The following is a 24,907-nucleotide window of genomic DNA, read 5'->3' as shown; positions in this document are numbered from 1 at the left end:
ATATTCTTAGTAAAGGATATTAAAAGTTAAATGCATAAAAAGTACACAATGTATTTTACTTGACAATTATTTTGTGTCAAACCACTTTCCCTGGAACCACAAAAGAGCCAACATTACTATAAACAAGTATTGGCTTTTGCTGCACTGCTTCCTCAATACCACAACAAAGAAAAGGGGTTGATCTTAAACAGTTTAAAAGACCAACAAAGGACAAAATTCCTCTACAAAATTAAAATTTCTCAACAGACAGCATTTGTACATATCTTTAAATATGATACATTAATGACATAAAGTAGGTTGGCAAATGATATTAAAATAGATCTCCTTATATTGCCATTGAAAGTGTTTTTAGAAAGGAAAAAAAAAAGTATTCTTGAGTCTTTCTTAGGCCAATTTAGGATCATTGAAAGTTTTTAACTCTTAAGAGATTTTCCTTTCCTATTATAGCATTCAAAAGTGTGCCAAAAGAAAAAAATGACACCTCTAATAACTATCAACTACAGAATTTACTCAATGTAGGGCTTTCCATATAAACTCACTTAATTCTCATAATAACCTTAGAGTACTATTATTTTTTACAGCCATAATAAGTACTATAATACCATAATATATCCTGTTTTATACCACAGGTCACTGAGGCACAAAAGAGGTTAATAATTTGCCCAAGGCTCAATAGCTAGTGAGGAACCTGGGACCTAAGTCAAGCTCAGAGAGTCTAGCCCATAATCTTGCTCTCAACTACCACACAATACAGCCACTCTTCCTCATTTCCATAACTTTTCCAAGATCTTTGTGAAATATAACATTCTGCATTATAAAAATACCTCTGTTTTGCTGGCCTCTAAAACATGTTTGGAATGTTTGGAGGGTAATTTAGCATTGGTTTCACTCAGACTCCTACCATTAAATATACTGTTTTTATACATATATTTTTTTAATTAGAGAAAGATGGCTGTTTTTACAACTTAAACTAAATGTCTAATCACCAGAGCTGGAAAATGAAAGCACTTATGACCTATGTAATACATTTTTGACAAAGTTATCTGGAATAAGGAGACATGCTAATCACCTTTTCATATTCCTCTTCAGAAGGATTGTATTTCCTCAGCCACTCTGCAAGTGGTTTATCTTTAAAGGATCCAGTCACACCATATTCCACTTGGATTTTCCTGAGGGTATCTGAAGCAGGAACTAGCTCCACCATACCTTTAACAACAAAACATTAATCTATGTGAAAATGTCTCCCAAGAGTAAGCCTTTAAAAAATTTACAGCTTTAGAATGCCTGGGTGGCTCAGTCGGTTGAACGACTGACTCCTGATTTCGGCTCATCAGGTCATGATCTGCGGTTGTGGAGATCAAGGCCCAAGTAGGGCTCTGTGCTGACAGAGCCTGCTTGGGATTCTCTCTCCCTCTTACTCCCTCTCATGCACGCACGCTCAAAAATAAAATAAACATTTATTGTACTTTTTTTAATGTTTATTTTTTAAGAGCATGAGTGGGGGAGGGGCAGAGGATCCAAAGCAGGCTCCATGCTGACACCAGACAGCCCAATGTGGGGCTTGAACTCAAGAACCATGAGATCATGACCTGATGAGATCAGGTGGCTGAAGTCAGACACCTGAGTCACCCAGGTGCCCCAATAAACAAACATTAAAAAAAAAAATTATAGCTTTCAATCTTAGACATGAGATACCAGTTAGGAATTATCATTAAAAAAAATCAAGTCTCTTAAATACAGAGAACAAACAGAGGGTTGCTGGAGGGGTTGAGGGAACAGGGATAGGCTAAACGGGTAAGGGGCATTAAGGAATCTACTTTGAAATCATTGCTGCACTACATGATAACTAACTTGGATGTAAATTAAAACATAAATAATTAAAAAAAAAAAAAAGAATAGGGGTGCCTGAGTGGCTCAGTCGGTTAGGCGTCCGACTTTGGCTCAGGTCATGATCTCGTGGTTTGTGAGTTCGAGCCCTGTGTCGGGCTCTGTGCTGAGAGCTCAGAGCCTGGAGCCTGCTTCGGATTCTGTGTCTCCCTCTCTCTCTGCCCCTCCCCTGCTCATGCTCTGTTTCTCTCTGTCTCAAAAATAAATAAAAACATTAAAAAAAAATTTAAAAAAAAAGAATAGTATCTACTTCAAAGAGTTATTAATGAATATTAAAGAAGTCTATGTGACATATTTAGCATGATGTTTGGTACATAGTAAAGTCTATCCAATGGTAACTATTTTTATTATGATAATTATTATATTAACTCCTATAAAATTCTCTCTTTCCTTCCCCCACTTGCACTGTTTGTCTCTCTCAAAATAAACTTTAAAAACTAAACATTAAAAAATTGTAAAAATGGTAGATTTTAAATAAAATAAACAAATAAAAAAACAAATAAATAAAAGTCTGGAAGTCCATGCTAGAAAATTTAAGCAATCAAAATTTTTTTATTTTCAGAAGTACCCAAAATGTAACAGCTGCATTTGACTATTTGAGACTCTACAGTTTATACAATCATGTGCTACACACTCCCAAGAATAACAATTTTAATTACAAATTAGCGGATTCTGACCTAGTTAATAAAGTTACTTGTAAGATATGTGCCATCCCATTTCAGCACAAAACAGCTTACTCTGATCATGTATTTGGGAAATGATGCAATGTTTCAGAGTACACTAAGCCCTTTCAAAGGGAAGAGCAGATTAAGATTGTCCTTGTGATAATGTGTAAATCTCCAGTATGTGTTGTCTTCCTAACTGAAAATGTAAATGCCTGGCTAGGCAAATCATTTTTTATTTTCCCTACTTTTTAAAGAAATGTTTATTTTGAGAGAGAGAGAACGTGCACGAGCATGTGAGCAGGGGAGGGAAGACAGAGCGAGAGGTAGAGAGAGAAGCCCAACCAGGCTCCTCACTGCCAGTGTGGGGCCGCACGTAGCAATCCCACAAACCGTGAGATCATGACCTGAGGAGCCACCCAGGCACCCCATATTTTCTCTACTTTTAAAACAAATAAATTTTAAAACAAATAAACTTTTGAAACAAATAAATTATGGGACATTTACATAAGGGAATACAATGAAGTAGATCTCTATGTACTTATGCTTAAAAATATGCTATTAAATACAAAATCCAGATGGAGAACTGTCCTTTTGTGTTTAAAAGAAAGATTATGTATGTTAGAATATCATGCATGTTAGAATGTATACAAAATAGTCCCAGAGGGCTATGTAAGTGGCTTTATTTTGGAAGTAGGATGCCTAGGATTAAAAATGGAGGTGTGGGAGAAACTAAGATTTACTTTTCAATTTATTCTATTACATGCTACACAGATATTTTACTATGTGCATGAACTATTTCTATAACTAAATAATTTGTTTTATGGATTTTAAAAACCAAGGAAATGCAGTAGTGTCAAAATAACGAAATGGACACAAAGACTTGCTTCAGACAAAGGGCTGGAAGAAAGCAAGTTGGCCAAGGCCTTCAGACCACCCCAAAACAAAGTATGCAGGGCCAGGTTTTAATCCTAGTAGCCTGGCCAAACAACGCACAATGAATTCATTTGGATCTTCTATGTTGTTTTGGTTGCATCATCTAGTTTATAGTTCACAGTGACATCCCTTTTCAATGAGCACCTGGACCTTGATTCTATGACAACATTTAATCAAAATTTTAATATATGAATAAATTTTTAATTTTATAATCAAATATGCATAGATGCAAATTACTATGTGTAAAAACAGTGGACCAAAGTTCATAAAATATACAAAGTAATACCAGCTATGTAAGATACGGTCACTGCCCTAAAGGAACTTACTATCAATCCAGTGGGGAAGATACAAAACACACAGTAAATGCCTGGTGAGTATTTAAAGACAACTATTGAGTCTGAAGAAGTGAAGATTAGTACAAATACCGAGATACTAGTTAAAAACTTCACAGAGGATGGAGATGTGATTTCTTCATTTGAAAAATAAGGACACTTGTGAGGGAACACAAGTGAAAAGCTTAGACCAGGGCAAGACACAAAGTAAACACTCAACCATTAGAAACAACATAAAAAACATGAGGAATCTGCCTCCAAAGTTACATAGAATTCCGTAAGAAGAAAGAAAAAGTTCAACTATATGAAATAAGTGTGGTGACAAAAAAAAACAATCTAATGAAATGGTGGGCTCTCGTTGAGGAATTTTAATAAAACAACTTCCTTTTACAAGACTTAAATGAAAAACAACCAGCAAGAATTCTTTAATTGACCGGGTTTCCTTTTTGACAAGATAAAGTATGTACATCCTAAACTAAGAAAGGAAAGTGATAAGGCTCTCATACTGTCCTGATGGATAAAATGGAGAAATGTGGAGTGGCTGATAACACAATAAAGTTGATGAGTAACTAATTAAAATACTTAGTAAATAAATAAAATGATTTAGCAATCATTTGAAAGGAAATCTCTAGTGGCATGCCACAAGGGTTGGTCCTTAGTTCTCTCAGCAAACTTTTTTTTCAATGACTTGGTAGAAGCTACAGAATGTATGTTCTTCAAATCAGTTCATGACACAAACTAAGAGGTTTAATGACAGATAACAAAAGTCAGATTTTAAAAAGAATCCAAGAGGCTGAAAAGTAATGGATCAAATATAACAAGAAAGTTAATAGATAAGGTCCTACACTTGGGTTGAAGATACAAAATATGCAAGTATAGAACGGCCAAGGCATGATTTAGCAAGAGTTAGTATGATGATTTTACTTGTTAAGTTCCACATGTGCAAGACTTTGCCCACTTTGCATTCTACCAAGTCCAGGTGCCATTCTCAGAGACTGGATCACTTAAACCCTTTACAATGAAAACAATCAGATAATAAGGTAACCTAATGGCTAAAGAATTTGAAACTCAGGATCTGAGGCCACAATACTTTCATCATAAAGAGGGATTTGACTTAATTATATGATAGTCTAAAACAGAACTGGAACTCATGGGTAGAAGACACTAGGAGTCAGTTCCCATTCACCAGAATACAAGAAAACTTCTATAGTCATCAGAACTATCCAGGATAGGGCAGACCAACTTGAAATGCAGTTAAATTTCCTTAAGTATAGGCATTTAAGCATAAAATGAATGGCAAATATTAGAAGGATGATTAAATAATTTTTCAGGTGACTTTCTAGTGTCTATGATTAGATTCTGAGAAGCATTTCTCATTTCCACCAACTATAAATGATCTTTCCATACTTTAAAACCCCATGGTACTGACTTTGTAATTTTTTTTAGAGCTTTTAGCTTATTAAAGTATCTGCGAATTACTTTTTTATTTTTTTAATTTTTTTTTTTTAATGTTTATCTATTTTTGAGAGAGAGAGCACAAGTAGGGGCAGAGAAGGAGGGAGACACAGAATCCGAAGCAGGCTCCAGGCTCTGAGCTGTCAGCACAGAGCCTGACACAGTGCTCGAACTGCAAGATCATGACGTGAGCCAAAGTTGGACACCTGACTGAGCCACCTAGGGGCCCTTTTTCAAATTATAGGTCTTTAATTGCTTCCTTCTAAATATAAGCACTCCATGTTATTAGCATTTTGTTGATAGATTAGCAACAAACATTTGTTGAATAAGAATAATGATAATAGTTACAATTTATTGAGTACCTAATATGTTTCACATACTGGGGTGTTTTATATTGATTATCTCTTTAATTATCACAATTATTTCTGGGTGTAGTACTTTTACTATTCACACCAAACATGTGTGGTAAGGAAATAAACTTAGCAAATAAGAAGAAGAATTCTGCCCTTAAGTAGAAAAAAATTTTGAAACCATTATTTTATTTTGCAGAAACGAAACCAAAGTTGGTTTAACTTAGACACGGCCTTAATTTTAAATCAAAAGCTGAAGACCATACAGTTTCATTCAATCAATCAACAGACACCTCTGGTTACTGCAAAGCATTCATTGGGGCTACTCAATGACTTATTTGTGAACAAATAAATCAATAAAGTAACACGAAATTAAAGTAAGAAACAACTGAGATCATAGTGTTCAGCATCAGGACTCCCTCAGGGCAGGTACACTATGAGCTAAGTTCACAGAAAAGAAATAATAAGACACCAAGACAGAACTAACAGACTTACCACGATCTCTGCCAGTTGAGAGGCATTTGAAAATTACCATCCTCAGATCTAGTCCTTCTTTAAGCCAGATCTTGTCCATAATCTTTATCATTTGTAAAGCTAACATATCTTGCCGAAGATCTTCACCAACCTTGGAATCAAAGAAACAAAATGAAACCTGTACCTTTCCAAAAGACTTAACTATGTTACATACTATTAAAGGCAGGGGGAGGGAGAAATAATAGAAAGAGTGAAGAATGAGATGAACAGAACTGCCTTTTTATTTTTCTGCAGCATTCCAGAAGAAATTACTTAACCTCTTCATGTCTCAATTTCCTGAACTATACACTTTAGAGGATTAGATTTTATGGTATGTGAATCATATTCAATTTTTTAAAAGGCCAAAATGGAGGGTCCTTGTCATAACCAAAACATTCCATATTTAGACTGTATCAATGCCAATATCCTGATTGTGATATTATATGATAGCTTTGCAAGGTGTTATATTGAGAGAAACTGGGTAAAGTTACCCAGGATCTCTGTATAATTTCTTACAACAGGCTATGAATCTATAATTATCTCAAACTAAAAGTTTACTTAAAAAAAAAGTTAACCCTGCCAAAATAAATTCTAACTGGAATCACATCAAGTTTTCATTTTCTTTTTAAAATTGGATAAAATAACTTTAAGACACATAATGATGAATATATTTTTTTAACTAGTTATGAAAAAAAGGAGATTTGCCTTAACTAATACTAAAACTTAATATATAAAATTTCTGTATTCAAATAGGTGGTACTGTTTTAGAAAAAAGCAAATACATCAGTAAAATATAACCCAAACCAGATGTAAGTTAGAAGAAAAATATAAATATATTTTGCATTTACATTTATATATATTTATATAAATATATGTTTATATTTTTATCAAAGATAGTGCAAGAAAAGCTATCTTTATGAAGCTCCATTAACTCAATGAATTAATGAAAACTCTCCATTCTTTCTTCAAAATATATGAATTATTATCACAAGATGCAGAACTTTGGTAATAGGTTACTCGGTAGTGCTCCACTCCTGCTGCTTCTCACAGGTAAGTTATGTGTTTCCAAAAACCAGTGCCATTGCTCACAGTTGTGCACTTTCACACAGCACAACTCCCAGGGGTGCCACTCACATGACAGTCTGTGTGAAAGGCACTGCATGCAGTTATGATGTGTTCAACCAGCAGGGCCTAGGTAGCAGCTCTAGCCCAGAGTTGCATTTGTTCCCAAATCTGTCTGGAAACAATTTATGTCAGCAATATTTTTTCACTTAATTATTCAATTTAATTAAATATTAAATAAAATTACTTTGCAATTTGGAAAAGGAATTTGAGAAAAGAATTTTTAAATTATCATTTTAAAACAAAGTAACCTCATTTGCTCACCTTAAACATGACATTAATTTCTTCCCCCATTGGATCAGCATTCACCATTGTCACTTTTAGGGGCACAGCATTAGAACTAAAGAAGGAACAGGACTACAAATACAACATGTTTAAGCATTAGAAAGATAACACTGAAATAAAAATGGGTTTAAGGTTTTTGTCCTACGCATTTCTCCCTTCACTTGTTCCTCTGAATTAAGGCAAATGAAATAACACATGTGAACTGCTTTTTAGATCACCTAGCAGACAAGAGGTATTTAAAAAAAACTTTTTGAAACTGACTTAAACATAGCATATATAAGTAAAATATTACCTACTACTCTCTAAACAGAGAAGCAAAACCTTGAAAGCTTGAGACAAAAATTATTAAAATTTTGACCTTTAGAAGTGTCATAATTCCTCAACAGAGCATAAAATTTTGTATACTCTTACCCTTTCCTCAATCAGTATGATCTAGAATGAGACCTCTACTTCTCCTTTTATGGTGCTCTTATAATTAATAATTAGCCATGCAATCAAATAGTGACACTAAATTTTAAAATTTCATTAGCAAAGAGAAAACCTTATTTTAAAATGAAACTGGTTAAAAAAACTAATTTAAGACAGACCAATTAGGGGCGCCTGTGTGGCTCAGTCAGTTAAGCATCTGACTTTGGCTCAGGTCATGATCTCACAGTTCATGAGTTTGAGCCCCACATCAGGCTCTGTGCTGAGAGCACAGAGCTTCTAAGGTGCTCTGTCTTCTAATGCTCTGTCTTCCTCTCTCTCTGCCCCTCCCCAGCTTGTGCTCTGTCTCTGTCTCTCTCTCTCAAAAATAAACATACATTAAAAAAAAAAAAAGACAGACCAATTGAGGGAAACAACAAACAAAACCCAAGGAGAAAATGTGACCCATCCCTAACATGACCCTCGTCAATGACATACGACTCAGGCACCCATGGTTAAATTTCAGTAAAGAGTAGCCATGTATCAACTTAAGAAATCAAATCCAAGACTCCTTTATGGATACTTAAACCCTAGCCTTTCAAAACCACAGACATTAATTGGTTGCCTTTGCTGAATTCGCTGCTTTTGCTCAATTCTGATGATTACTCAACTACTTTCTGATGGCTCTAAAAAGTTTTATAAACCTGGGAAGAGTCTATCTGACCATTCACATGGGAGGAAAAGAAAATGCCTATTTGTGACTGAATTACAACATATGCTTCCAAGGTACCATAGTAAAGAATAATTTGAGATGGGGGTGCCTGGGTGACTTAGTCGGTTGAACACCTGACTTCGGCTCAGGTCATGATTTTGTGGTTCTTGAGTTAGAGCCCCATGTCAGGCTCTGTGCTGACAGCTCAGAGCCTGGAACCTGCTTCAGATTCCCTCTCTCTCTGCCCCTCCCCAGCTCATGCTCTGTCTCTCTCAAAAATGGATAAATGTTAAGAAAATTTTTTAAAAATTTTGAGAGAGTAAATAATTTTATATTGTTTTTTTCTTTTAGGAATGGTGATTAAGTAAACATTACTGATATAAAGATGGATCTTATAAACAGACATCCATAAATACCTATATAACCAACCTATGCAGGTTTTATCATCATTTGCTTTAAGCATATCTGCCCATCTGCTTTCTTCCTACAAATTATTTTGAAATACAATATGAACTTATAAGCATTTTATGTGTCACCTTAATATTTAATTCTTTTGCAACAAGACTTGGTTTGAGAGGAAGACGGCATTTATTTCTTAAGAAAAAGGACTGTACTCGTTCCATACTCCTTTGGAGGACAACCTAGGAAAAGAGAATGATACTATTAGTACATAAAGAAAATGAAGATCAGGGGCGCCTGGGTGGTTCAGTCGGTTGAGTGTCCGACTTCAGCTCAGGTCACGATCTCACGGTTTGTGAGTTCGAGCCCCACGTCAGGCTCTGGGCTGATGGCTCAGAGCCTGGAGCCTGCTTCCGATTCTGTGTCTCCCTCTCTCTCTGCCCCTCCCCCATTCATGCTCTGTCTCTCTCTGTCTCAAAAATAAATAAACATTAAAAAAAAATTAAAAAAAAAAAGAAAATGAAGATCTATTTTTAAGACGAAAATATTATGATGTATCCTGGACCCACTCAATTTTTAAAATGTCCAACTGTCAAATGGTCAAAAAGAAGTTCCCAAAGAATTAATTTATTATGTACCCATAAAAAAACATGAAGTGTAACTATATGTCTTGACACAAATTCTCCAAGTAAAAAAAAAAAACAAAAACCAAAAAAAAGTAAAATTACCCAAAGAAATTAAAGATCTAAATGAACAAAAAGACATCTTGTGTTCATGAAGTGGAAGACAATATTAAGACTACAGTGTTTTCCAAATTAATCTATAGACTCAACACAATTCTTATCAAAATTCCAACTTCCTTTTTGCAGAAATGTACAAGATGGTACTAAAACTCACACAGAATTGCAAGGGACTTCTGAATAGCACCCCCCCCCAAAACAAACAAACAAACAAACAAACACCCTTGGAAAAGAACAAAGTTGGAGGACTCATAGTTCCTATTTCCTAATTTCAAAACTTACTACAAAGCTACAGTAGTTAAAACAGTATGGCATAAGGATAATCTCATAGATCAATGAAATATAATTCAGAGTCCAGAAATAAACCTGTATGTCTACGGTCAACTGATTTTCAACAAGAATGCTGAGATCATTCGTGGGAGAGAATGGTCTCTTCAACAAATGATGCTGGGAAGTTTCGAAGATGCTGCCCAAGGGAAAAAGCAGTTCCAGGAAAGGGGGGAAAGTGGGGAAAGTGGGGAAAGTGGGGAGCAGCCTCTGGGAGTAACAGTTCTGACAAGAAGTCTCAGGGTCCCAAAGATGGTGGCAACTCAGTAAAGGTCAGACACATTCTGTGTGAAAAACATGGAAAAATCATGGAAACCATGGAAAACTTAAAGTCTGGAATGAGACTCAATGAAGTGGTCACAGAGTATAGTGAAGATAAAGACAGGCAAGGGGGTGACTTGGGTTGGATGACCAGAGGTTCCATGGTGGGAACATTGTAAGACGTAGCATTTGCCTTGCCTGTAAATGGGCTGAATAAGCCTGTGTTTACAAACCCTCCAGTGAAGATAATATATTATTATGGTTGAAGGGAGAAAATAAAACTATACGAAAGACTGGGGGGAAAAAAAGCCCAAACAAGCAGTGCTAGGAAAACTGGATAACCACATGTAAAAGAATGAGTTATCTCAAAGCATATTAAAAAATACTTAAAATGGATCAAAGATTTACATATGAGCAAAACTATACAACTCTTAGAAGAAAACATAGGTGTGTATCTTTGTGACCTTAGATTTGGTAACAAATTCTTAGATAAATGCACAAGCAACAAAAATAAACTTCATAAAATTATTAACTTTTGTGCAAAAGACACCATCAAGGAAATAAAAAGATAATTCAAGGAACAGGAGAAAATATTTACAAACAGTATCTCCAATAAGGGTCTAATATCCCAAATGTTTAAGGAACAACTCAAAAACAAAAAGACAAACCAATTAATTAAAAGGGGGGAGGGGTGCCTGGGTGGCTCAGTCAGTTAAGCAACCGGCTCTTGATTTCAGCTCACATCATGAGCTGATTTCATGGTTCCAGGTTCATGAGATCAAGCCTCATGTCAGGCTCTGCACTGACAGCATAAAGCCTGCTTGGAATTCGCTCTCTCACTCTCTCTCTGCCCCTCCCCCACTCTCATGCACACTCTAAGTAAATAAATACATATACACACACAAAACTCTTCGGGCAGAAATTTCTCCCAAGAAGATATACAAATGGCAAACAAACACATAAAAATGTGCTCAAAATCATTAATCAGGCAAATGCAAGTCAAACCACAATGTGATACTACTTCACACCCACTAAGATGACTATAATTTTTTTAAAAAGGCAGAAAATAACAAACGGTGAAGATGTGGAGAACTTGGAATCCTCATACAATGCTAGTAGGAATATAAAATGATGAAGCTGCTTCAGATAAAAGTTTGTTGGTTCCTCACAAAGTTAAACACAGAATTGCTTTATGACTCAGTGATTCCACTCCTAGGTAAACTGAAAAGAGGTGTTCAAATAAAAACATACACAAGCATTCATAGCAGCATTATTCATGATAGCCAAATAGTGGAAACAAGCCAAATGTCCATCAACTGATGAATGGATAAACAAAATGTGGTATTATTCACACAATGGAACATTATTTAGCTATAAAAAGGAGTGAAGTACTCATATATGCTAGAATATAGATGAACCTTGAAAATATTAGGTAGTGGCGGCTGGGTGGCTCAGCTGGTTAAGCTTCCGACTCTTGGTTTCAGTTCAGGTTATGATATCATTGATCAAGCCCCATGTTGGGCTCTATGCTGGCAGCACAGAGCCTGGAGCCTGCTCTCTCTGCCCCTCCCTTACTCACACTCTCTCTCACTAATAAATAGACATTTTAAAAATTGGGGGGAGTGGAAAAGAAAAAAAATAGGCAAATTGAAAGAAACTGGACACAAAGGCCACATATTGTGTAATTCCACTTAAATGAAATGTCCAGAATAGGTAAATCCATAGAGAGAGAAAGCAGATTAATGCTTACCAGGGCTTGGGAGGAGGAGGGAATGAGAACTGAGAGGTTAGTGGGTATAGGCTTTCTTTCTGGTATGATGAAAATGTTCTGGAATTAGTGGTGGTGGTTGTATAACACTGTGAATGTACTAAAACCTAATGATTTAAAATGATGAGTGTTATGTGAATTTTTTTTAATTTTTTTTTTTTAACTTTTTTAATTATTTATTTTTGAGACAGAGAGAGACACAGCATGAACGGGGGAGGGGCAGAGAGAGAGGGAGACACAGAATCGGAAGCAGGCTTCAGGCTCTGAGCCATCAGCCCAGAGCCCGACGCGGGGCTCGAACTCGCGGACCGCGAGATCGTGACCTGAGCTTAAGTCGGAGGCTTAACCGACTGAGCCACCCAGGCGCCCCAAGTGTTATGTGAATTTTACCTCAATAACAGTATGTGTGTGTGTTTCTATAAAAAATTTTTTAAAAAACAAAAAAACTCCAAACATTTATACATGTACTTGTATGTATATATGTGTAAAGTCATATAAAAGACCAGAAGGGACATAAAGCAAACTATGAATAATAGATACCTAACAGAAAATGAAACTGGAAATTTTTTAATTTTTAAATTAAATTAATTTAAAATTTTAATTAAAAATTTTTTATTCTATGAGCTTCTTTATTATTTGGATTTTTTAAACATCAGCATCAACTCATACTTGCATTATTTTTTTTAATGTTTGTTTACTTTTGAGATAGAGACAGAGAGAGAGAGAAAGCAAGTGGGAAAGGGGCAGAGAGAGAGGGAGAGAATCCCAAGCAGGCTCCATGCTGACATCACAGAGCCCGACAGGGGGCTCAATCTCACAAACTACTAGATCATGACCTGAGACAAAATGAAGAGTCAGACTCTTAACCGACTGAGCCGCCCAGGCGCCCCTGATTTTTCTTCTTTTTGGGGGGCTGAGTAATATTCTATGGTAAATATATATACCACATCTTTATCCATTCATCAGTCAATGAACATTTAGGCTCTCTCCATAGTTTGGCTATTGTTGATAATGCTGCTATAAACATTGGGGTGCATGTACCCCTTTGAATCTGTATTTTGGTATCCTCTAGGTAAATACATAATAGTGCAATTGCTAGATTATAGGGTAGTTCCATTTTTAGTTTTTTGAGGAACCTTCATACTCATCTCCAGAGTGGCTGCAGCAGGTTGCATTCCCACCAGCAATGACATGGATGGAGCTAGAATGTATTATGCTAAGCAAATTAAGTCAATCAGAGAAAGAAAAATACCATATGATTTCACTCATGTGGATTTTAAGAAACAAAACAGATGATCATATGGGAAGGACAGTGAAGGGAAGAGAGGGAAACAAACCACAAGAGACTCTTAATGACAGAGAACAAACTGAGGGTTGATGGAGGAGGGAGATTGGCTAGGTAGGTGATTGGGTACCAAGGAGGGCACTTGTTGTGATAAGCACTGGGTATTGTATCAAAGTGATGAATTACTGAATTCTACTCCTGAAATAAATATTGCACTATATGTTACTAAAATTTAACTAAAAAAAATAATAAATTTTTAAAAATCGTTGATTTTCTGAGTTAGACTGCAAAAATCTTTCCCTGTGGTTTTAAACAACCTTTGAATTATCTGTTCAAAACAGCATAGGTGTAATTAGATTCCACTGGATGTCTACTGATAAAGAGTAACAATTCGTCAGCAGTGTAAAGATCCTTTAACATCAAAATATTTATATTCCCACTTATGGGTACATACCTGTCTGGCTGATCCACTAGCCTGCCTTACTTTTTCTGCTACTCCTCCTAAAAGCTGTACAAGTTTTGTCTGCTTCAAAAGTTCTTCTCTGAGTCCTTTTCCTCCTATTGAGAGGAGAGCACCCAAAACATGTTCATATCGGGCACCAAACTGTGCATCATGCAGGGCATCCTTGAGAAGCCTAATACAGCAAAATATTTATGTCAGCCACTTCTGAAAACTGGATAAGTGCTTCTGAAAAATCAACTTAGGTTCATTTTTTGGTATCCAGAATTTGTTTTAAGCTATATAAACAAGTAAAAACTTATTCATTATTATGGAGTTCTAACATGCCAAATATCTTTGCAATAAAGAGTCTTGTTATTTTTGGTTTTATTTCTAAGGACATAAAATTTAGCTTTGTAATGCCTTCAATAAAACATCTGGTATGGACAATAAGTAGTCTGAGCATACCATTTAGACTTTCAAAGTATATCATCTTTACAAATACTAAGAATGGAAATAAATTACTTAAAAAATTTTAAATCTTACCAATATAAATTGTGTGCTATCTGTATATTTCCCAATGCCCTGGACAGAAGGAAGCGCACTAATGAACTGTTCAAGTAAATTTCGTATTTCAAAGCCTATGCATGAAAGAAAGTAAGAATTACTAGTTGTCAAACCCATACTCCATTATCAGGATAAAATTATCAAAGGAGAAACTATAAAAAGCAAGTATTACTCTTGTTGATTTAAGGTAACACTGGAAAATGAAAAAGTGAATTAACTTAGGCTAAATTAATGAAATCAAGCAGAAAAGTGTAGATTTGGGAACAATAATTCATTACCTATATTTAAATGGCTAGGAAAGAAAAATTAAAGAAAAGCTCAAGCCTGGTTTGTTTGAGAATCTAAAAATCTGAGAATTAAAAATCCAGGTACATATAATATTCAAGTGGGGCAGCTAACAATAGTGGGAAAAAAATTCATACTATATCCAAATGTAATGTACTTCAACCTTCCCACAAAAGTACTTTTAATCAAAACAGAAGGGGGATGCTTTATCAAGTTCCCTACTCATAAAAAAATGGGTGGAGTAAGGTGGGCAGGCAACCTAGTGGAAAAAAAAAAAAAAAAAAAACAACCTCACCTGCACAAACTGTGGGAGAAGATCAGTAAGCTCATCATCACTTATGGCCTCAATCCAGGTCACAGCTATGGACCTCACTTCCTGATCAGCAAATCTAGACAAATACCACAAAAATCAAGATTTGATGAAAATCTGTATTTCCTGAAACACAATCTTAATTTATACCTGACAAAGAATACTCAAATAGCTCTTTATTCAAAAGCAATGTGTTTCAGCAGCCTTTTCTGTTCATAGATTCTGTACACGTGCTGTAATAAAACCATCTTTTTTGCACCCAAAAAAAACCCAAAAAACAATGTGTTTCTTCTTTTTTATTTTAGGAAGAAAATCTTACTGTACTATAAAAATTCAAATTCAGGACTGTTCACAAACCTTACCCTTATGAAAATTTTGACCCACATCATAAAAAATATAACAGATTAGGGGCGCCTGGGTGGCGCAGTCGGTTAAGCGTCCGACTTCAGCCAGGTCACGATCTCGCGGTCCGTGAGTTCGAGCCCCGCGTCAGGCTCTGGGCTGATGGCTCGGAGCCTGGAGCCTGTTTCCGATTCTGTGTCTCCCTCTCTCTCTGCCCCTCCCCCGTTCATGCTCTGTCTCTCTCTGTCCCAAAAATAAATAAAAAACGTTGAAAAAGATTAAAAAAAAAAAAATAACAGATTATTAAAAATTTACAACTCTGTCTTTAGTTTTAAATGATGACATCTTTTTTATTTTTTTAAAGTAAACTCTACACCCAATGTGGGGCTCAAACTCACGACCTCTGAGATCAAGGGTACCATGTTCTACCAACTGAGCCAACCAAGCACCCGTGACATCTCTTTTTAAGAACCTCAACACAGAAAATATGTTTGCAAAAATACACATTTACACATTTATATTGAATTGCTTTCATGTCCTACAACTTAATACACCTTACTGGAAAAACTGACAACAATAGAACAAGTACATTCAGTCATGGTTAACTTACTTTGAATCAAGTAGTTCCAATGCAGTCAGTGGGTTCAATGGAGGCCACTGCTGAAGCAGTGAGTAAGTTTTGGCAAGATTAACCCATTTCCAGTTTGGGGCACTTGCTAGTACTTTAGGAAGACAATTTGGGTGTTTGAGGCAATAATAACGTTTCTCCCACAAAAAGGCTTTATCTTCTTTAGAAAGTCTGCATATATAATAGAATTAAATTACTTCTCAATATCATAATGATGGTTATAATTTCAATGATTAAAAATACAAAGGAGAAATTTATTCATTTTAGGACAGCCACTTCTTGGTAGAATCATTAATACTAACTTGGAATAGAAAAATGCAATGTACAGCAAACACCACTAATTTACCCTAATTTGGGGGATAGAAATAAATCATTGTGTCTTGATAAAAGAGTCTTAGTTATGAGAATGAAGGATAATTCAGTACAATAAAAATATTATTGGGCTCTAACCAGATGCCAACGACTAGAAATCAAAATTGAATAAGCAGAAACCATGCTAAGAGAAAGCAAGGATTTCATCCATTTTATACAACTAAAATCAAATGTCATGCAAAAAAAAAAATGCTATTTTAGAAGATAATTTTAGAAGATGATTATTCAGTTCAAATGAGGAATATTAAAAATAAGAAGTACTTGTTTTGGAGACTTAGTCTCAAAAACAAATGTTTATGTGACAAAATATTTCACTACTTTACCACCCATCCATCTACTTTTGTGTATACATTTACTGATGTATTCATTTTGTGTGGAGTACTGAAAAAAATTCAAATATTGCAAAAAGGTACACAGTGAAGTCTCTCCTTCCAGCTCTCCTCCAGTGGCAACTAATAAGCGTGCACATCCTTCCAGGGATAGTCTATTTGTATAGAAGCATATACAGAGGTATATATGCTTTTTTTTTCTTTATGTAAGTGGTAACACACGATATACACTACTCTGCTCCTTGCTTTCTTCATTTAACATATCTTACATATTATTACATATAGCTATAAGTTCATTCTTAATAGTTACACAGTACTCTATTGGATAATTAAACCTCTATTGATGGACATTCCCTGTCACTCTCACAATAATCCAAATAAATACTGTAATGAATATTCTTGAGTCCAAACGCAAACATAAAAAGTTTTCTCTAAGGTATATAATTAACTGGAAGCGTAGCTGATAGGTTACAAACTACATACATTGTAACCTTTTATAGATTTTGCCAAAGTGCTCTCCAAAAGCCCTTTAGCCAACAGTATAATTCCCGTTTTTTGATATCCTCACTAACGCTTATATAGTGAGACATTTTTTCAACCAAGTGATGTGTATAAAATGTTATCTTGTATTAATTTTCATTTCCTTCATTACTGAAAGGTAAAACATCTTTTTAGATATTTAAAAGGCATTGTTATTTCTTTTCCAAAAAATTATCTACTCATATTCTTTGTCTACTACTAAGTTATTGGTTTTCTATTGAAAAGGTTCTTCATATATATTTTTTAGGGTTCTTTATATATTTAAAAAATTAATCTACTGATATTTATGGTAAATTTAGTTCTCAATGTTGTTTGCCTTTTGATCATGTGTAAATTTGACTTGAACACATTTCTAAAGTCTTATGTAGTCATACGGTCTTTTTATGTAATTAAAAACAAACAAAAAACTTCCCATGCCAAGAACATTACTAAATCATGAAATAAATCAGGGCATTTAATAAAATATTAATTTGAAATTTACTATTAGAAATACCCAGGCAAAACAAAAATCAAACAAGCATACCCAAGTGATGAGTCTCTATGAAGAATATCAGAAAGTTTCCCTTTTGTATCATTCTCCAATGTTTCTAAGTTGTGTTGCTGTATAAGGCTTCTGTCAACTTGAGGAGTAGTATAAATGACATCAAATGTAGGAGAAGGAAAATCAACCTTAAAAATTTAACAGAAGTTGATGAGATTGAAGCTAAATAATCTACATATCTCCCACATTAATTTGTCTTTGAAAAAACTGATTTTTCTTAGCCATCAGGGTGATTATTACATTGAATATTGAATTAATGCTTTTGTCCTTTTGTTGAAAGTGATTGCCATCGTTGGTAATTCTCAAAAGCACATATATTGCTTGGGATGGGTACACTTTTTACTGTTTCTCAGAAATAGGAAATGGTTTATTAACATTTAAATAGAAGATAAGCCATAAGATCAAACAAGATCAATTATGCTACTTTAGTAACAATCCAAATAATGGTACACATATACATCTTAATAAGAAATTTAAATTTAAATCTCTCCATGTATCAAGAAGTACCATTACCTGTAACACTATTCTTTCCATCACATACCCTTTTTTGGGTATTGTTCCAGGAATCGGATTTGTATGTGACGAAGTCCAAAGATATAGAAGCTTAGTTCCACATGTTAAAAACCTTCATGAATATAAACAGAAGAATACTGTAGTTTTCATTTAAAAACTTCAAAACTCACATCACACGGTAATGAATTTTAAATGCTGGTATCTAAACACGAAGCATACATTCGATAAAAAGAGTATCATCTTTAAGAACATATCAGAATCACTCTCCACAGTGTATGAATACTGTAGGTAGGTAAATGTACTGCGTGGGGGTTGGAACAAAGGGAGAGGAGAATGAAAGAATGTATCTTGGGAGGAATGGGTTTGTGGATAGAACACAAAATGGTAGACTCAAAGTCATCTGCCCCCAAAACAGCTTTTATAAATAGAAAGGTGAAGGACAGTCTTTGAAGATCATCTACAATGGAATACATCTCAAGATATCAGTTTGGATTACAGAATGGCTCCCTGACTTTTGCCATAAGAACAAAACCACATGCCAATAAAAAGCGGGGGGGGGGGGGGAGGATGTTCAGCTCAGGTCATGAACTCATGGTTTCAAGCCCCATAGGGGGCTCCATGCTGACAGTGCAGAGCCTACTTGGGATTTTCTGTATCCTTCTCTCTGCCCCTCCCCCATTCACGCTGTCTCTGTCTCTCTCTGAAAATAAATAATAAACAAACAAACAAACAAATAAATAAATAAGCTTTTTAAAAAGAGGGGGGGCACCTGGGTGGCTCAGTCTGTTGAGCATCTGAATCTTGATTTTGGCTCAGGTCACAATCCCTGCATCGGGCTCTGTGCTGAGCACGGAGCCTGCTTAGGATCCTCTCTCTTTCTCCCTCTCCTTCCCTCTGTCCCTCCTCCCCACTTTGAGCTTTCTAAAATAAAACAAAAAACAAACAAACAAACAAACAAAAATACATGGCAAGAAAACCAATACCTACCTCATAGCAAAGCCACTAAATGTTTTAGATGAGAAGTTGTATCTGTGCCAGGGGCCAGATGGCAAATATTTGGGGCCTTTTGGGTCAATCTGTTGCAGAGACTCAACTCTGCTGTTACAGTGCAAAAGTAGCCCTGAACAATACATAAATAAATGTGTGCTGTGTTCTAACAAAACTATATTTACAAAAAATAGGCAGTGTGCTGCAATATGCTGACCCTTGCCCTAGACTATAATTTATGGCCTACTTTTTGAGAGATAGAGAAAAAGCTCCTGTGTGAGCAGGGGAGGGGCAGAGAGAGAGAAAAAGAGAGAATTCCCAAGCAGGCTCCATGCTCTGTGTAGAGCCCGACACAGGGCTCAATCCCACAACCCTGGGATCATGACCTGAGCCAAAATCAAGAGTCGGACACTCAACTTAACTGACGGAGCCACTCAGGTGTTCCACCACTTTACAGCTCACTTAAATTAAAAACAGTTACCAACAAGACAATAATATATGTTTACATAGATGAAATTTCTGAAACATAACATGAGATATATTAAAGCAGATATATAAAATACACTTCAAACTTTATTCATTTTATCCAAACAGCAAGTCTCCTTTCCAAAACTGGACTCCAGTTTTCTCTTATAGATTAAAACCCTTTTAATCTCTGACACATTACATTTTATATTCTTCAGATCTACCCCTCACCCTTAACTAGATTATTTTAAGGCAAATTCTGATCCTATTATTTCATCTGTAAATACTTTTATAGATCTCTAAACAATAAACACTTTTATTTTAAAATAAGTAAACACCATTATCACCCCTAAAATAATTAACAATAATTACTTAAAATCATTGCTATCTAGTCAGTATTCAAATTTCCCTGATTGTCTCACAAGCTATTTTTTTACAGTTGGTGGTTTGAATAAGGATCCAAACAAGATACAACATTTGCATTTCACTGATGTCTTTTAAAAAAAATTTTTTTATGTTTATTTCTGAGAGACAGAGACAGTGTGAACGGGGGAGGGGCAGGAGAGGAGAGAGCAAATCCCAAGCAGAATCGCAAGCAGGCTCCCCTCTGTCAGCACAAAGCAGAATCAGGGCTCGAACCCACAAAACTGTGATATCATGACCTGAGCCAAAACCAAAAGTCAGACACTTAACCAACTGAGCCACCCAGGCACCCACTGTTGATGTCTTTCTAGGTATATATTAATTTAAGGGTCTAACTCAGGCCTGTCACCTGGTTTTGTAAATAAACTTTTATCAGAACAAAGCCACACTCATTCATTAACGTACTGTCTCTTGCTGCTTTTGCTTTTGTGATGGAGATTACAGTTAACCCATGAATAACACCCTTGAACTGTGCAGGTCCACTTATACATGGATTTTTTCAATAAATACAGTACTTGGACACATGGGTGGCTCAGGTGATTGAGCGTCCAACTCTTGATTTTGGCTCAGGTCATGATCTCACGGTTCAGTTTGTGAGATTGAGCCCCGCATCGGACTCATAGTCAGTACTGAGCCTGCTTAGGAGTCTTTCTCTCCCTCTGCTCCTCCCCTGCTCGAGCTTTCTTTCTCTCTCAAAATAAACTTAAAAAAAGTGTTCTTTTTAATACAGTACTATAAATGTATTTTCTCTCCCTTATGATTTTCTTTTCTCTTTTAACTATGTAACATATATTGATATACAATTTATGTGTTAGTGGACTATTTGTTACCAATAAGACTTCTGGTCAACAGCAGGCTACTAGTTTAGTTTTTGGGAAGTCAAAGTTACATGCAGGTTTTTGACCTCATGGGGAGGGGGAAGGCACTGCTAACCTCCACAATGTTCAAGCGTCAACTGTATTATGATCTGCAAAGCCTAAACTACTTCCATCTGGTCCTCTTTACAGAAAAAGTCTGCTAACTCTTATTTTAAACTATACATTCTTTTGTTTATCCTCTGCCATTTGTTGAAGAAACCAGGTCTTTTGTTCTAAGAATTTTCTATATCCTGGATTTTACTGATTGTATTCCTCTGGTGTCATTTAGGATGTCCCTTTATCTCCTATATTTTCATAAAATAGTAGTTAGATCTAGAGGTTTGATCTGATTTAGGTTTAGTTATATGGCGAGAATACTTAATTCTTTAAAGGTAGTATTATATACTACTTTGTATTATATCCGTAAAGAGGCGCACTGTTTGGTTTATCTCTCTTTCTGTGAAGTTAAGGTAATCAGTTAGTTCAGGCACAGTCTAAACTATACATTATAAAGTTCCAGAAAAGGGAATCACTTAATGGTTTTAAGCAAGCACTGATAATCAGTGTGTAAATTAATGGTTTTTAACCAAGAGTGATTTTGCTCCCAGGGGACATGAGACACTTTTGGTTGGTAACTAGGGAGTACTATTGGCAAACAGTACGCAGAAGACAGAGATGCTGCCAAACATTCTACACAATGCACAGGACAGTCTCCCACAGCAAAGAATGATCCGGCCCAAAATGATCCGGGAGATTCTGTGTCTCCCTCTCTGCCCCTTCCCCACTCATGCTGTCTCTGTCTCTCAAAGATGAATAAACGTTAAAAAAAAAAAAAATTTTTTTTAAAGCTTATTTATTTTGAGAGAGACAAAGACAGCGCAAGTCAAGGAAGGGCAGAGAGAGAGAGAGAAAGAGAGAGAGAGAGAGAGAGAGAGAATCCGAAGCAGACTCCACACTGCCAGCTCCGAACCCAGCTCAAACCCACAAACCAGGAGATCATGATCTGAGTCGAAACCAAGAATCAGATGCTTAACCGACTGAGCCACCCAGGCACCCCAAACATAAATTATTTTTAAAAAGAATTTCAGAGGTGCCTGGGTGGCTCAGTCGGTTAAGCATTCAACTTTGGCTCAGGTCATGATCTCACAGTTCATGAGTTTGATCCCCACATCGGGCTCTGTGCTAACACCTCAGCCTGGAGTCTGCTTCCTGATTCTGTGTCTCCCTCTCTCTCTCTCTCTCTGCCCCTCCCCTGTTCACACTCTGTGTCTGTCTCTCACTCTCTCAAAAATAAATAAATATTTTTAAAAATTTTGTTAAAGAATTTTAAGAATAGGATATATGATCACTATACTATAGTAAGTTAACTGAATTACAGTCATTAACACTTTCTTTCTACATGTATTAATGTTTAATCATCTTCCCTTTGAGTTTTTCTTGAATGCAAAGACCTAACATTACCTACCTAGATCAACTGTACTACTCGGCAAAGTTTCAAGTTTAATGCCATCTGCTCACTGTTTTAACAGCAGAGTGTTGGGTGCAAACTATTTAATTGTCTAACAAAAATCAATTGCCCTTCACCTTACTCTCTTGATTTTTTTAAAGAACATTATGTCATTCATCTAAAAAAACAAACCCCATTTACTACTAGACAACAAAAGTGGCAAAAAGTGATTGTACTTCTCTATGAAACAAAGATCCCTGCCTGGTACTTTCAAGAGCAAGAAGGTTTTCAAAATGATTTATTTATAAAAATTAGTGATAATGATGCAATTACATTTAATTTTCTTACATAACTGTTCTCTAACACTAACTTATCACAACTGAGAGCACAATTCCGCTCTTTTGTGTGGCTAATATTCTGTTTTAGAGTAATTATGGATTATTTTTAGCAAAAGATTCTAAATACACATCCTTAATAGCAATATCTTCAACTGTTTTTCTCTAGCCTTTGGTGGTTCAGAATTATTTCAGATATCAAATAAAATTTAAGCCTACCTAAAGGCAGAGAATTAAAAAATCTTATACTGCCTCCTCAAATATGAGGGAAGCAACTAAAAGAAAAATAGGGGCGCCTGGGTGGCTCAGTCAGTTAAGTGTCTGACTCCTGGTTTCGGTTCAGGGTCATGATCTCATGGTCCATGAGTTTGAGCCCTACATCAGCTCTGTATTGACAGTGTGAAGCCTTCTTGAGATTCTTTCTCCCCTGCCCCGGCTCCGCCCCTTCCCTGTTCACATTTTCTCCCTCTTGCTCTCAAAATAAATAAATAAACTTAAAAAAAAAAAAAAGAAGAAGAAAGAAAAAACGAAAGAAATAAATGCTATATTTAAGCACATGGGAAAAGAACGTTCAAGAACAAATTTTGTGAAGTAGATCAGTCAGATAAAGAGAAGGAAATAATGTACAGCTGTAGACTCTCTGAAACTGGAGAAGGATGGGAAAGTATGAGAAGAGGAAAAAAAGAGAAAAGGGAAAATGACTATTACATCAATAACACAGTGCTTTGCATAAATGACAGAGAGTGAACTGGCTGCTGCTTTTCTCTGGAACAGTGAGTGGCAAATAATCCTCTGAATACCCAGACAGATATGTTCAAACTATAGCAGAATAACTTTGGTTTCTTCTGATCTGGGTCTCTGAAATGACCTCCTTTTATCACACTGGAAAAACAGGCAGCTTATTATTTCATGTATGTCATTGTTCCCCACCCTGTCCTCTAGCCTATTCTGATGCTGCAGATGTGTCCATAGTAACTCACCATTACAACTTAGTAATACTTACCGTTTAAAGTCAAAAAGAGGTAAAGAAACTTTGCCCAAAGCTTCTGGCCCCTTTCTCTGCTTATTAGAATCAGGGGAACTTCCACTGCTCTGATTTAAAATTCCAAAAAGAGTAAGGTGAAGAAGTGATTCTAATGGCAATTGTGATATCTGGATGGGAAAAATGATTCTAAGGGGGGAAAAATGTATTAATAGAAAAAACAAATTAGATCAAATATGAAATTTAGTCCATTAATGAGACTGACAAGTTTAGATATTTTATTTGACTTATCAAATAATCTTTACTACCGAGTAACCTTTACTTAAGCAGCAAGCTTGGCCAATATGCATTATACAGAATCTTAAAACAAATTTCATTAAAATTTCAAGTATGTAACATCTCTCAAAAATTTCTTAGTGCCTCTACTCAAGTCTTGGCTAGTGTCAATTTCTAGGAAAAATAATAGTCATTTTTATTTCCTTTAGGAGAAACTAGATGAATGTTTATGAGTATTTCAGATTTGGATATACGTGTGCCCATATACACACAAGCTGACATATATGTTTACCTTATTTGTTGTTGTTAAGTCTGAAAGTCTCACTTTCAGTGGTCACTGAAAGTCTCACTGAAAGTGGTCACCGAGTAGCCATAAGATGATAAGTGTTGGAAAAAAAAAGACACTTTTACCCATATGTAATTTTGTATTTGGTTGTTTTCAGAGATGCATTATTTTTGTAATTTAAAAAATTAAAAAAAAAAGAAAAATAGGAAACCACTTCATAAATGCAGAATGAAAAGTAAAAGCTCTGCTATTATCTATCTGCCTAAATAATGATTCCTGTTTTAAAAATATTAACAGTGCAAAATATATTGTATATGGATTTAATTTTTTAAGCTGTTAACCAAGAACTAGGTTTCATATATACAGTATTATAGAATACTAAACTAAGCAATGTTATACAAACCATCTTTCTAAAATTACACATAAATTTATAGTTTTAACTTAACAAAAGTCTAAGAATTAATGGCATGTTTCTGCAATTTAACAATATGTAGTTTTTTAAATAATATTTCAGATTTTTAAATGAGAATTTGGCTTTTCTATA

At 35.5% G+C, this 24,907-nt stretch overlaps 1 protein-coding gene and 1 pseudogene across 2 annotated transcripts in view; one reads left to right on the top strand and one right to left on the bottom strand.

The window, feature by feature from the left end:
- The window catches only part of PIK3C2A (phosphatidylinositol-4-phosphate 3-kinase catalytic subunit type 2 alpha), a 192,817-nt gene that overhangs the window by 14,480 nt on the left and 153,430 nt on the right, over positions 1–24,907 (bottom strand). For both annotated transcript variants that reach the window (XM_053899926.1, XM_019456444.2), the window contains 11 exons: positions 23,823–23,990; positions 18,306–18,417; positions 17,775–17,920; positions 15,993–16,181; positions 15,026–15,119; positions 14,425–14,519; positions 13,894–14,074; positions 9,196–9,300; positions 7,522–7,614; positions 6,118–6,247; positions 1,070–1,206 (listed from right to left, as the gene is read on the bottom strand). In XM_053899926.1, the coding sequence (XP_053755901.1) occupies positions 1,070–1,206; positions 6,118–6,247; positions 7,522–7,614; positions 9,196–9,300; positions 13,894–14,074; positions 14,425–14,519; positions 15,026–15,119; positions 15,993–16,181; positions 17,775–17,920; positions 18,306–18,417; positions 23,823–23,990 (1,450 nt within the window). The remainder of the gene's footprint in view (positions 1–1,069; positions 1,207–6,117; positions 6,248–7,521; positions 7,615–9,195; positions 9,301–13,893; positions 14,075–14,424; positions 14,520–15,025; positions 15,120–15,992; positions 16,182–17,774; positions 17,921–18,305; positions 18,418–23,822; positions 23,991–24,907) is intronic.
- LOC128776155 (peptidyl-prolyl cis-trans isomerase NIMA-interacting 4-like) lies at positions 10,224–10,665 on the top strand (annotated as a pseudogene).

This window comes from Panthera pardus, unplaced genomic scaffold (genome assembly GCF_024362965.1).
Source record: "Panthera pardus isolate Hobbes unplaced genomic scaffold, ASM2436296v1 HiC_scaffold_12, whole genome shotgun sequence".
In the NCBI taxonomy this organism is placed as follows: Eukaryota; Metazoa; Chordata; class Mammalia; order Carnivora; family Felidae; genus Panthera; species Panthera pardus.
This window is presented reverse-complemented; position numbering and strand designations above follow the sequence as displayed.